Below are 13,998 nucleotides of genomic sequence, written 5' to 3'. Positions count from 1 at the left end.
TCCCCAAAAGCATCCATGGCTGGTACCTGTGGAGGTTGGTTCTACCTGGGTAAAAATGCAATCTCAGGTTTTGGCCCAAAATAAGAGTCCACCTCTCCTGTCCATTGACCAAAGCATGACTGTTCTGTATCTTATGCAAAACTAGAGTTGGAGACATTGTGTCCCTTATTGGAATCCCTCATGTAAATATTGTGCCGTGTTCTTCTTACATTAAGGAACCATGACACACATTCTTCCTTAAATCCAGTATGAAGGGAAAGTTGGTCTCTACAAGACAAGCCTATATACTCTGTGCTCTTTTGTATTCAGAACCATGTAGCCCACCCTATTTTCCTTCTTCCCTTGATTTTTAGCCTTAAAACCTAACTGCCTGATGTCAATGATGGCAGCTCATATCCTTGTGGCATGCTTATTGTAGTTGAATGGTTTACAGTTAGTATGGGATTTTTGTTATTTTTTGTGCTGTTTTACATCCAGTTTAAGCATTTTAAAACTTTCAGGAATGTCATAAACTTGTAGGAACATTTATTTATCCTGGTTCATTTGGGGGAAAGAATGAGAAAGTCTGATTATTCTGCATGTCCAAGGGAACACTGTGATTCAGAAGAAAACAAATGCAAAATGGCAGGGTATTGGGTAAAGGGAAAATCTTGCTCTCTCATCCTTGGTCTCTGTGGAAGCTATACCTTCCCTTCTTGGTTCTCATAGTCTCTTGTGGAATCACCGAGCCTGTGACTGTACAGAAGAAACCATTTGCCTTTTTAATTAGCTGTCATAAGGTTCTCAGAAAGCTCTCTGGGGCTAGGCGCTGTGGTGCACACCTATAATCCCAGCAACTTGGGAGGCTGAGGCAGGAGGATCACAAGCTCAAAGCCAACATCAGCAACTTAACGAGGACCTAAACAACTTAGCAAGATTTTGTCTCAAAATAATGATAAAAAAAAAAAGGTGGGGGATGTGACTCGGTGGTTGAGTGCCCCTGGGTACAATCCCCAGAACAAAAAATCAATAAAAATCTATCTGGGGAAGTGATTTGGGATATGCCCACCACATCAGCAGCCCCTGGTAGGATTGTTTGTGAGGGAATGAATGGTTTTGACTAGTGAAATCATTTCTACCCTGCCTGTCGATTGCTACTCAGATCCTGCCACCTCATCACCCTAACTTAGTGTTCTCTGGAACCACACAACATCTGAGAAGGACTCTGAATGGAGCTGGGTTAGGGAAATATGGGGCACTCCTAGACCCTTGGATGAAACAAATTGGACCCTGTCTCAAAAAGAAGCTAATCTTTCTCAAAGGAAGAAAATTTACTTAGTCTTTTCCAGACTTTACAACACTGCACAGGGTACTTCCTCAATCCCGGTATCCATTTGTAGACATCTGAGGAATGACTACATCAGTGAGCAGGCAGAGAACCCAGCAGTGATGTGTCAATTAAGTGCTGCTGTCTGTGCATTTAAGGACTGAACATCCTGATTGTTTATCATTCCTAAAATGTACAATTGTCCCCCTCCACCTTCTATTCTGTCACCTCTGAAGTCAAGCAAACCAAGTGTTCTGGGCCCATGTTCATCATCATCCTCAGTGGCTCTGAATGAGGAAGAGGAAAGAGGGCTGTTAACTGAGCTTCTCACTGTAGCTCTGAACATTACACACACTTGGTAATATAGTGTCATAAAGGTATATTCAAGGGCTTCATCCCTTAGATTCTAGTATCTGATGAGTTATGAGGAAACCAGTGTCTACAAGATTTATGCTTTTCATTGTCACTAAAAAACAAAGTTTCCTTGAGCCCGGGCATCATTCTGACTTCCCCAGCCAGCACTGAAACCTATATCTTGCAGAAGGCACAGCAGGTAAATATGTCAGCATGTGCTCCTGCTGAAGAAATAAGGCTTCTGTTAATGACTCCCACCAGCACAGCAGTGAATTCCAGACTCTCTGATGAAAGGGTAATTGTCTGATGAAGAAATGGAATGGAAATGGCACTGCAACTTGCTGTAGGAAGGAAAGGAAGGTGATTAGGGAGAGAGTTTGGAAGCTGGTCGTGATGATTTTTCTTCTTTTCCTCAAGATTTAAATGCCCAGGCCCATTAACTTTAAAGATGTCTCTATACATAAATTAAGCCACTGCCTTGAACTGGTCTTTAACATACTTATTAAAGTACAACAGATGTTGCAGTAGTTGGAAAGAATTGCAGTTCTTCTAATGCTTTGTCAATGGAAAGAGTTCAAGAAAAACTGACTTTGGGTTAGGCCTGGGTTCGAATCCTAACTTTGCCACATACTGATTTTTTTAACACTAAGCAAATTACTTCTCAGAGACCCAGTTTCTTCAGATAAGGTGAAGATGGAGCTTGACAGGGTGGTATGCACCTGTAATCCCAGCTGTTTAGGAAGCTGAGGTGGATCACCTGAACCTAGGAGTTCAAGACTAGCCTGGGCAATACAATGAGACCTTAGCTTAAGAAGAAGGAAAAAAAAAAAACAGTGAAGATAACATGGCTTTATAAAATTTCAGTGAGATAAGGATATGAAGTCTCTGACATGTAGTAGATACCCAATGAATACAGTTTCCCTCCCTCATCTCTGTAAAGTCCATTGGAGTTGTAAAGACCACCTCCAGAGTCCCAGTTACTTCAAGACCAGTTCAGAACCCAAGGCCCATGCTGAATTGGAGAAGTTCAGAGTGGAATCCTGGGAGCATGCATGAGCTTTTTTCCTATACGGGGGAGAGCAGCCATGGAAGCCTCTGAAGTCACTTTCAGACATCATCTGGGGAAACAACCCCTCCTTGACCACTTCCCAAAGCCTATGGAATCCTGGGCCAGCACAGCCCTGTGATCTCCTTGTGGAGGAATGACTGTTTTGTGATAGCATCACTTTTCTCTCCTGAGAATAGCCTCCATGTGGCCTTGGAAAGAACAGTTGGAAGTGAATTCAGCTCAGAGCAGCCTACAGTATGCTACTGTTAACCTGCTAAGGAAGGCATACCTGTCCTGCCCTGTTAACCCCCCTTTTCCCCTGCAGAATTGTAGTGAGCAGAGGAATTCATCTTACCAAGAGTTAACTGATTTAGAAGTAAATGGATGGAGTAAAGCTGTGTTTCCTGATTAGTTAAGACTACTGACTCATCAAGAAAATTTATCTCTGAAGTCAGATTTGCACAAGGGAATCATGTTACCTATCTCTCTACCAAGATGAGCCCCAGGCTGTTGGTTTGTCTATGAAAATGTAGCTCAGTATAACTCAGACCTTTCCTACCCCAGTGCTGTGTGGAGATCTGAGGAATGTCTCTAGAATGGCAGCTTTTTTTTTTTTCCTTTGGCTCCTTTCTCATTCTAAATGCCTAAATATTTGTGTTTATGTTACAATGCCAAATCTGCAATACCTGGAGCTATGGAAATGCTGAGTACCACAGTTTCCAGTTATCTACAGAAGGGATTAAATCATGTAGTCCCTATATCCTTGGGTTAATTTGATGATGGGCAGCATATGATTAAGTGGGCTTTGCCTTTATCTTAAAAGGTGCATTAGTCAAATAGCTGAGATAATGAACTCAGAGGCTTGTTTTGGTTCAGTCTTGGAGGTTTCCGTATATGATCAGATGGCCCTGTTGCTTAGCACCTGTGGATAAACATATATCATGGCAGGAGCACATGGAGGAATAAAACTGGTCACCTCACCACCAGGAAACAAAAGAAAAGGGAAGACCAGGGCTCCACAATCTCCCCAATAACATGTCCCTACAAACCTCCTACTATGTATTAATAAGCTTTTAGTTGCTGGGCAAAATACCTGAGGAAAACCACTTAAAGGAGGAAAGGTTTATTTTGGCTCATGGTTTCACAGGTTTTCGTCCAAGGTCAGTTGGCTCTATTGCTTTGAGCCTGAGGTGAGGCAGAAGGGCATGGCAGAGGAAGCTTCTCAGCTCATGGCAGTGGGCTCAAGGGCCCACCCCACCTAACTAGATTCTATCTCTTACAGTTTCCACCACTTTCCACGAATGTCAACAAATTATTAATCTGATTATGGATTAATTCACTGAGGTCAAAAGCCCTCATAATCCAATCATTTTCCAAAATCCCTACCCCTAGACATTATTGTATTGGGACCAAGCCTTCACATGAGCCTTTGAGAGGGTATTCCTGATCCAAACCAGAACAATCTCAAAGGTTTCACCACCTCCCATGAGCACAACACTGGGGACCAAACCTTTAACACACAGACTTCTAGGGAACATTTAAGATCCAGATGATAGCACTGGGTTTCATTTAACCTTTCCAAGCTCCTGGGCCCTTCTCATGGGCCTGAGCCTTTAAATCAGGGCATGTTTCTTCTTCAGATTGGCAAGACTCCCTGGGCTCTCAGTGGATGTTCTCTAGGATTATTCAGAGTTCTTAATACGCAAACAAGCAGTTGAGGCTGCTCTTAAAAAAAAACTCTGAAACCCGTTTGCTTTTTCTTGTATAACATCACATTTCTGCTGGTTCTAAAAGCATCAAGTATATTAAGTACATTTGGAAGTGTGAGTTTTCTACCATTATGTTTTTATAAAGGAAGTAGATTTTAAGTCAACTTTTAGACTAAGCCCTCAATACTACAATTTTCATATTGTTATTTTCCCAATTATTATAAAAAGTATACAAGCCATACAATGTTCTGGTAAGTTTTTCTACTGTTACCCTAGTAATTAAGATTTCTGTGGTTAATAAACACAATAGCCTTTGTCCTAGGTAACAACATGGCAGGCACTCTTCTGATCATTCTGTAAGGAGCAATTGATTAGAAACTCCAGCAGTTCTCTGGAGTAACATTATTATTTCCAGTGGATAGACAAGGAAACTAGAATTCACAAAATCAAGTTGATTTTCCAAAGTTACATCATTGGTGACAGCTTGGACTCGAACCCAAGCAGTCTGGTTCTGGAAGCTTCACTTAGTAACGACACAATTCTGCCTTATGAGTGGTATATAGGACATCAGTCATTCAATTTTATTTTTGATTAAATCTATTCATTTTATCAAAACCATAGGAATAACAATAATCTCTAAAACAACTGCCTTACAGGTTCTTTCTCTGCATCTTTGTGCCTAGCAGATGGGGAAACTGAGCCTCTCATAAAATCACAGGCCCAGGTTCAGGTAGCAGGTATAGAGTTGGGATTTAATGCAACAACCCTATTTGGCTCAAAGGGTCCTCCTACCCAATGCTGCCTCATTACAGAGTACTTTGAAGGAACTGCATCTTATTCATTCATTCATTTGCTTGCTTATTTAGATACTTGGAATGTAACCCAGGGGTGCTTTAACAATAAGCCACATCCACAGTCCTTTTTTATTTTTTATTTTGAGACAGAGTCTTGCTGAGTTGCTTAGGGCTTCACTAAGTTGCTGATACTGACCTTGAACTTGCTATCCTCCTTCCTTAGCCTTCCAAGTTGCTGGGATTATAAATGTGTGCAATCATGCCCCGCACTGCATTTTATATAAATGTGGGGTTCATTATCCTTCCAAATCATTTGGAGTCTTGAACCCTCTCACAAGGGTGGAGATTTTATTCTGGATGGGGGCAGAATCCTAGAACAAGAGTGTGCAAAAACAATCCTACATTTGCCTCATTTCCCAGTTTCACACTCTTCATACTACTTAAAATTTAAAAAATGAGATACAGTTCATCTGATGACCTTTCACAACATAAATATTATATAAAATGGGCTTTTTTATTCAAATAGGTTTGCCTTTGTATTGCTCTTAGCACTTGCTGAGTATATATTTTATATCCAGTAATTATCAAGAGTCTCCCTTTAATTTCTTGGTAAGTTTAGTCCTAACTCTGTATTCTCTGCAATTGGTACCTTAAAAGTAGTCTATCTGTGACTTCAGTTAGCCAATAAGTGATCTGAGCAAATGTTCCAAGGAAACTTCTACTTGGAGCACAGCCTCTTAGAACAAGGGAGGTAAGAGGCAACATCCTTCACCATCCTTCCTCTGGAAGGCACCTGGCAGCTATGGCTTGTGAAAGGCTAAATAAAGCACAGAATTCAGCTTCCAATGGCATCAAAGCACTGCTGGTAGATGAAGGGCATCCTCCAAGAAAATAGGGATATTTATCTTTCAGGGATGAGGCTCAGAAACTAACAGAGAACTCTGAAAGGATAGGGAAAAACACAAGGGGGTTGTTAATACACACTGGAAGTTTTGTCCTGGTTTGTATGGTTCTCAGAAAGGTATAATTGGTATTTTTTATCCATTAAGAATCTAGATTCTGTCAAGGGTATTTGTCCAAGGTAGCATTTCAGTTATTCCCTGGTGTTTCCCAAATCACAGATCTGTTAGGATTTGTTCAAAGGACTATAGTGATATTTTCTAGAAGTTAAATTAATGGAAAGAACATTTTATGTAGTAAGATTGTTTTTTACTGGGAAAATAAGGACTCCTAGGAGCAAGACAAACATAGTAAGTTTTGCTGAATTTTAATATCATACTTAAAAAAAATATTTCGCTATAAGTGGACACAATATTTCTATTTTATGTGGTGCTTAGGATTGAACCCAGTGCCTCACACATGCAGGCAAGCGCCCTACCTCTGAGCCACAACCCCAGTTTCATACATTGTTTTTGAAATAGACTTCAATAGAAGGAAGAAAAGATTCTGGGACTCAGCATGTCTATATTCCATACAGTGAGCTAGGAGGATTTGATTTCCTCAAATGGAGAAATTGGAAAGATGTTAAACCCTGAGTTTTGGTTAGTTTTGTTTTAAAATAATGTTTACCACAGGTTCCACTATAAGAAACTTGTTCCTCATTCTCAGTAGCCAAGTAAGGTATTGAGGTTACAAGGGCAGAGTGTAAGGCCATTGCTAGACTGACTGGCCAATATGCAATGAGTGCGTTATGTCCTGTGGCTCTCCTGCTGGGCAGCTTTATTGCTGCACCCCATCTCCCTCTCCATCCCTAATCAACACATTCCAACCTTAGCAAACCAGCCATTCTGCAAATACAGCATATATTCCTTTTCCTCTTTCCTTTCCCATTTATCTTGTGCACCTTTCTTTCGATCTCCAAGTGTGTATCTGCCCCATGCTGCCAGGCAGATCTAGCAGCTTCTTCTACCTGGGGAACACAGAGTAGTAGAAAAAACAAGGTATGAAATCTATCATATCTCAGTTTGGATAAAAGATGTGTGTGAGTGCATATGTATTAGAAACATTTTACAGAGTTGTATTTTTTCCCTTTTGTATACTTTTCTATATAAATGACAAACTTTAATGAGCATTATTACTTTCATAATCAAGAAACTAGGTATCTTTTTCTCTCTTGCCTGAAACCCTGTTTTGATACTTGACTTCTGCCGCACTATTGCTATCTTCCCCGTAGGAATGGTAAGCCTGGTAGGAGAATGGATGGGAGGATTATGATAACTTACTCTTAGAATTTCCGGAATAGGATGGTGTGAGATACAAGAGCAGAGAGATGATCTTCTCACCACTTTAGGTCATCACTGCTTCAGGAAGTGATAAATCATCTCATGAAAGATATGAAAAAAATTAATCACTACTGCAGAATATAATTGACAATGTGTGTCCTGTTTATCTAAGATAATAAAGTTCTTTTAAGAAAAAAATCAAGCTATGCTGCAGTTTCCTGGGTATATGACCTTGCAGTTCTTCTCTTGGCTGCCTTCTGTATCCAGGTGGCCATTTCTTTTTGAGGAAGTAGAAGAAAGCAAGGTCTCTGGGCACTCAGGAGTGTGTGAGTCTGTTTATTCCTATCTCTGAGGAGCTACTACACCCAGTAAAAGCCGCTGTCCATTACTTCCAACACGGGAGTTGGAGTAAGCATCAAGCAGGCAGAGCTCATGTTAGTTCTCATTCTTAGCAGCCGAAGGGCTTCCCCTTAGACTTGTCTCAGGCATGTGTCTGTCTGTAGGCCAAATTAGAAGATCATTTCTCATTGCTCATCTCACACAGGGAAAACAAAGTTGCATCTCCAATACAGTAGCATCTCCAGACCTATGTGCTCATCACACATCCCCACTTCCCAGTGGTGGCCTCTAAGCTTCTTCACCAGCCTGATAAGTGCCTCCAAAGTTCTGCAGCTTTCTTCCTGTTCTTTGCTCACTAGGCCGGATACCCAGAGCCGTGGCTTCCATCAACCAGCATCTGCTGAAGTCAGATGATGTGGTGAGCTGCTGCCTTGACCTTGGAGTGCCCAGTATCTCTTTCCGCATCAACGGGCAGCCTGTGCAGGGGATGTTTGAGAACTTCAACACGGACGGGCTCTTCTTCCCTGTGATGAGCTTTTCAGCTGGTGTTAAGTAAGTTCTGACTGTGGTTTCTTGGAAAGTAGCCACAATCCCACTTTCCCATCACCCTCAGGAACTAAGGAAGGAGCCAGCAATCTCCTTCAGGACTTCATTCCCACAAGCCAAATTACCCCAAGAAATTGGTGATGCTGGGAAGAGGCGACCAGTCATTCCTTTTATACCCTTGTTGAACACATTCCCATTGCAGGGCTTATATTATATACTGAGATAATCCTATGTTATTAATTATTCCATACTCATCATGAAAACTTTGAAAGACACAATTATAAGTCATACAGTAAAAATCACCTGTGACTCCTATGCTTAGCTACAATCTCCTAACATTTTAGTGTATTTTCTTCAAGTGTTTTTTTTTTTAATCTACAAACATGTATACCTTTCAAATTGCAATCACATGGAGTATAAAGTTTTATGTCTTGTCATTCAATAATATGTAATGATCCTTTTCCTAAGTCATTGGGTATCCTCAAGATGATTTTTATGGCCACATAATATCTCTTTATTTAGCTGTCCCATAATATAGCTATTGCATTTATTATACTTTGATGCCAATTCTATTGGTATTGTTATAAACGAAATTACTATGAACATCTTTGCACGTAACTCATTTTTTTGTGTTTCTATTTTGTTCCTCCTAGAAGGTCAAAAAAAGTATGAACTTTATAAAGTTCAAAATTAAAATTATTTGGCCAAATTGATTTTTAGGAAATTTGCATGAACACAAATATCTTATCAACAAATTCAAAATTCAGAAAAGTTCTAAAAAGCACAAATTTATTTATAAATTCATCTTGCAGCAAATCTAACCTAAACTCATTTATGGCAAAACTATTAACATCAATAAAGCTCTTTTCAGTCTTTCATTTCTCCTACTACTTGTGAATATGTTAAACTGTGGAAATATTAGTGCCCTTCACCTGACTGGAAGCTCTGGATAATATATGCCTATGCTACGTGCACTTTCTTTCTTTTTAAAACACTTTCTGTTTTAAACTTTGAAGAATTCTAAGTCTGAAACACATCTCCAAAGCTTTCAGATAGAGTTTGGGCCCACAGCGTCATTTAAAGCAAAATTCAGAAATGCCCAACTGATTGAATCCTCATTAACCTTTACTGTTACTGGTTATTTTTAATCTTCCCAATTTGAGAACAATTGTATTTTAGAGCTTGAATTTTCTATTTCTGTAATTACTAGCATAGAAAAGCATTGTTAAGGTTTATTGTTCTAATGTACTTTTTCAACCCAGTATTTTAGGTAAATTTGTATTGGTGGCCTTTCTGACACTTATTTTTGGACAATTCTTCATGTACTAAGACTGTTAAACTATTTTCTATTGGCTTTAGATATTCCAATTTGTGATTACATTTTTATATTTAGTTTTTCTTTTTACTCTTCACAATAGTAATGTAAACCAGAGGAATAGCAATAACCCGCAACTGTGCCACCCAAAGATGATAAAATTACCCTTTTATATACACATTTAAATATTTAACATTAAATTGGGCTTGTACTACACATGCTGTTTTTCTATATCCTCTCACTGGGTATGAATTCACTGCCCTGTCCCATTCTCCTTGTACCAGTTGGATGCCATTTTAATTATTTTAGTTTTATTATACATTTGAATGTCTGTAAGGCAAGACTCCACAGTAACCCTTCTTTCCCAAAATTGTCATTCTCCTTTCCTGTATTTTAAAGAGATCATAGTTGATTGAGTGGGAGACTGGGATCAACACTCAGAATTGTACTAGTGTCTTGGGAGTCACTGGACAGGGCCATGGAAGAAGGAGAGTTGTAGAGAAAGGAGCTTAGAGCTGGGACCACAAAGGAACCTCCCAGAGCTCCAGGTGTCCAAGTGATGGAATTTTCAACTCATGTGGATTGGTAAACCAAGACATGTTTGCATATTTTCCAAGGGGATGAAAATTTGGCTCTGTTTCATTAAATAAATGATCTAGGGATGAAGAATTATCTTTTGGAGATGGTATTCAACCTCCAGAATTTGAGACAGGTATATATATATATATGTTTGTATATATGCATGTGCATATATACAAACATATATTTGTATTTATATTTGGCCACATCCTCCTCACTGGTTTTAACGTATTTTCAAAGATAGTACACCTACTACCCAAGTATGTCACCTGAGAAAATTACTTAAGTGAATTCAGAACTTTGGAGAATGAGTCTTGGTCTTTACTGCTGACTAGTGGACTTAACATACTCATGAAAATGGGTATATTTTGAAATTAAGTGTTAATATTGTTTGAGATTATTATAACAAATGGTATAGCACTGTAGTAAGGCTTTACTAGGGCTGACATAGCTCCAAGCCCGGGAATCTTAAATCAGCCCAAGTCATTATGTCCTAAAGAGTTGCCGTTCTTGGTCTGTGTTCTCTGCTGAGAATATTTCTTCCCAATTCTCTTTTTTTAAATGTGACTGCACATAATGATATCCTCTTGGACATACATAGGAGCATGTTGAAAGCAAGGAGTGCTATTGAAAGTCAGGGACACACAGCTCACTAACACAGAAAATGGATTGGAGCAGAGACCTGTGGCAGTCAGGAGGAACCCAATGTAAGCCCCCTTGTGCATCTGCCCACTCCGTTCCCCAGGAATAGAGAGACTAAGTAGAAGTCTAACAGCATAGCAGCATCACGGTCCACACCCTTGACCTGTGTCTTCTCTGGAGAAACAAAATTACCCTGAGCCATTGGTGTCCAGGACCACTTTTCTTGGGTAGTTGATAACCTGTCACCCATCATTAGCATCCTTTCTGTTTTTGTTTGTTTTGGCCTCATCCTACTCACTGGTTTTTATGTATTTTCAAAGATAGTACACCTACTACCCAAGTATGTCACCTGAGAAAATTACTTAAGTGAATTCAGAACTTTGGAGAATGAGTCTTGGTCTTTACTGCTGGCTAGTGGACTTTCCTGTACATTTTGTGTGTAAAGAACAGTATATCTGCTCTTGCAGGTTACATAATAATTCTTAATGGTTGGCTCATCCTTCTAGTCCCCTTACAACAGTGAGAAGGGATTTTTGTGTCTGTAATTTTTAGGGAGGTGTAGGGCTTTTTTGAAACCTTACCTTGACAAAGAATTGTACTTAGTAGGTAAAGGTATAGATGACATTTCTAGTATCTTATGTCTAGGTCAGGAGGCAATGCAGTCTTCTGGCTGTCCAGATACCACAGAGGCAAAGTTCTAAGATAAGAAAAATGACAAAGTCCAACCATGTTTGAGGCATAAATTCTGAGATCATCTAAGAAACTGAGGAGTCCAGATACGTTGACTTGGGTCTGGGCAACCCAAATATGTGGCATACTTTTCAAGTCTCCTGTCCCTGAGGAAACCATCAACTCTGACGCATTCCTGTCTCTAGGTTTCACAACATGATGTGGCTCAAAGAGAGGTGGAATCACAATGCCTAGGTAGTAGGGAAATTCATGTGACTGAAATACATCCAGTCCACCCTTGATGTCCTTGGTCAGGTCAGTGCTGGTCCTGTGTTGACAGTAACCAGCTGCTTTATTTTTACTTGTGAGCAATTGGGATCAATAAACCCATACTTATTCTTACATCAACTGGTTAAGTATAATTCAGTGCTGAAACCCAGAAGCTCTTTGTACTGCTTCAGTTCAGTTACCCAAAAACTAGAAACAGAAACCAGGATGTTAATTGCAAGTTAATTTAAAAAAATCTTACTGAAAAGCAATGTGTTTAATGATAAGATTTTTAAAAATTGCTTTCCCCAATACTGTAGGACACTTGTCGGCTTTATAGCATCTCTACCAGGGAGATGCAAGGTTTTATTCCAATCTAGAGATTGACTCTTGTTCACCTATCATACAGGCATTCAGAATTATTTCTCATATTTGTTTTTAACTTCTGAATGTCTTCTAAATTAGATTTCTTTCATAGTTCCATTTCCTTCTATGTAATGATCATTAATGAGGTCATAATCTTGAATTTTTTATAATTATTTTTATCATTACAAACTATGCTGTTAATAATACCTGATTAGGATGTCCCTGCCAGCAGCCATCGAAGAGCAAAGCCACACAAAGAGCAAAAATCGTTTTCAATTAGATTTACCTACAGTGAAGTCAAAGGCAGCATGAGTAATTTCTGACAAAAGTCCACAAATCGATATGTGCTCTCCTTCCTAACTGTTATGAATGTGCCTCTAGTTTTCTTCTCAACGTGGTTCATTTGTGGGCAGTAGTGAAATAGGCCTTCAGTATAACCACCATATTCCACATAGAACAGAATTTGAGAAGAGCCATATGTACCTTGGAGCCAACCCCAAAGGGTCAGGTACTTTAGATGCCAGGAAGCCCTTATTAAACAGTGGTCTCACCCACCATCACCACAAATGGCAGCAGGACATGAATCACAGAGCATTATGCAAAAGCTACAGTATGTAGTGTAATTGAGTGTTCTTTAGTTTACAAAAATTGATGATTTATTTACTATAGCATAATATATTTTACAGCTATAAACTCCCCACAGATCCATGTAATCATCTTACATAACTCTGTATCCAGCCCTTTCTAATTTACAGAAACAACATCCAAAAATGGTTGGTATTTGTGGTTGCTGTTTATTTTCCATTGGTATCCACTGGACTTGGCTAAAATTCAGGTAACCAGCAGCTTGGCTATTTCCAGCTTGCTGTGGTCAATGCTGTGGAAATTATTGCTGAGATAAATATACTTCTGTGGAGAACATGATGAGCACTGGCTGGACTGCCCTGGGCTTTCGTCAGACACTAGCCAAAAAGAAATATGAATGTGGGGATATCCATAACTCAGATTGTTCTCCAGTCTTAGTGATACAGACTAAAGATGCAATTATGAATCATGACCTTAAGAGTTAAATTCAGGTCAGCAAAAGCTTGCTCATTCTTTCTGCTCTTAACCACAGCCTGTGTCCTTCTCTTCTTTGTAACCCTATCCTTCTGGGAAGGATTCCATAGCAGATAAGAGTGATAAGACATCTAATAAGACTATGGTAACTCCATTGAGCTATGAATAATAATATTGTAGCCCAAAGAAAGGAAAAGCAGTCACTTCTTTTGAGCACAGCAAAATTTTGTCTTGATTTTTACTGAATTTTTCTTATTCAAGGGTCCATCTTTCAGATCTAGGTATCTGTAATAGGTATTCTCATCTTTTTGCAAATCTGCAAGCAAAAATGCACAAATCTCAAAAGATGAAATTAAAAATGCTAGTGGGAATTTTTCAGCGTAATTTACCCTGTGTTTCAAAAATAGTGTTTTAAAAAAAAAAAGACAAGGTATTTCCTCTACACATCCCAAAACTTCTCTATTCCCAACAGGCTATTACTGAAACAATTGTTCATCTCTGAGGTGAAGGAATCTAAGGACACTGTCACTTACTGTTAGCACTCTAGGAAGAAAAAAAACTCTTCTTCCTAAGGTGGAACATCTGTGTTATAGGAAGAACTCAAGGAGCTAACACAGGTGCTTTAATGGAAGTGATTAAATTGATTAGTGAAAAATTATTTTTAAAATCTATTAATGCAGGAAAAAATCTGAGGATAAAGGACAACTGATTTTGATTAACTTGGTTCTTAAATTCTCTTATTTTGAATTTAAAATTTGTTAGAAGTTGAGAGATTTGAAAGAA

General features: G+C 39.1%; 1 protein-coding gene across 1 annotated transcript in view; it reads left to right on the top strand.

Moving 5' to 3' along the window:
• The window catches only part of Ryr3 (ryanodine receptor 3), a 360,681-nt gene that overhangs the window by 133,352 nt on the left and 213,331 nt on the right, over positions 1-13,998 (top strand). Inside the window, exon 19 of the mRNA XM_071607412.1 lies at positions 8,132-8,324. Within this exon, the coding sequence (XP_071463513.1) occupies positions 8,132-8,324 (193 nt within the window). The remainder of the gene's footprint in view (positions 1-8,131; positions 8,325-13,998) is intronic.

This window comes from Marmota flaviventris, chromosome 2 (assembly GCF_047511675.1).
Source record: "Marmota flaviventris isolate mMarFla1 chromosome 2, mMarFla1.hap1, whole genome shotgun sequence".
Classification (NCBI taxonomy): Eukaryota; Metazoa; Chordata; class Mammalia; order Rodentia; family Sciuridae; genus Marmota; species Marmota flaviventris.
This window is presented reverse-complemented; position numbering and strand designations above follow the sequence as displayed.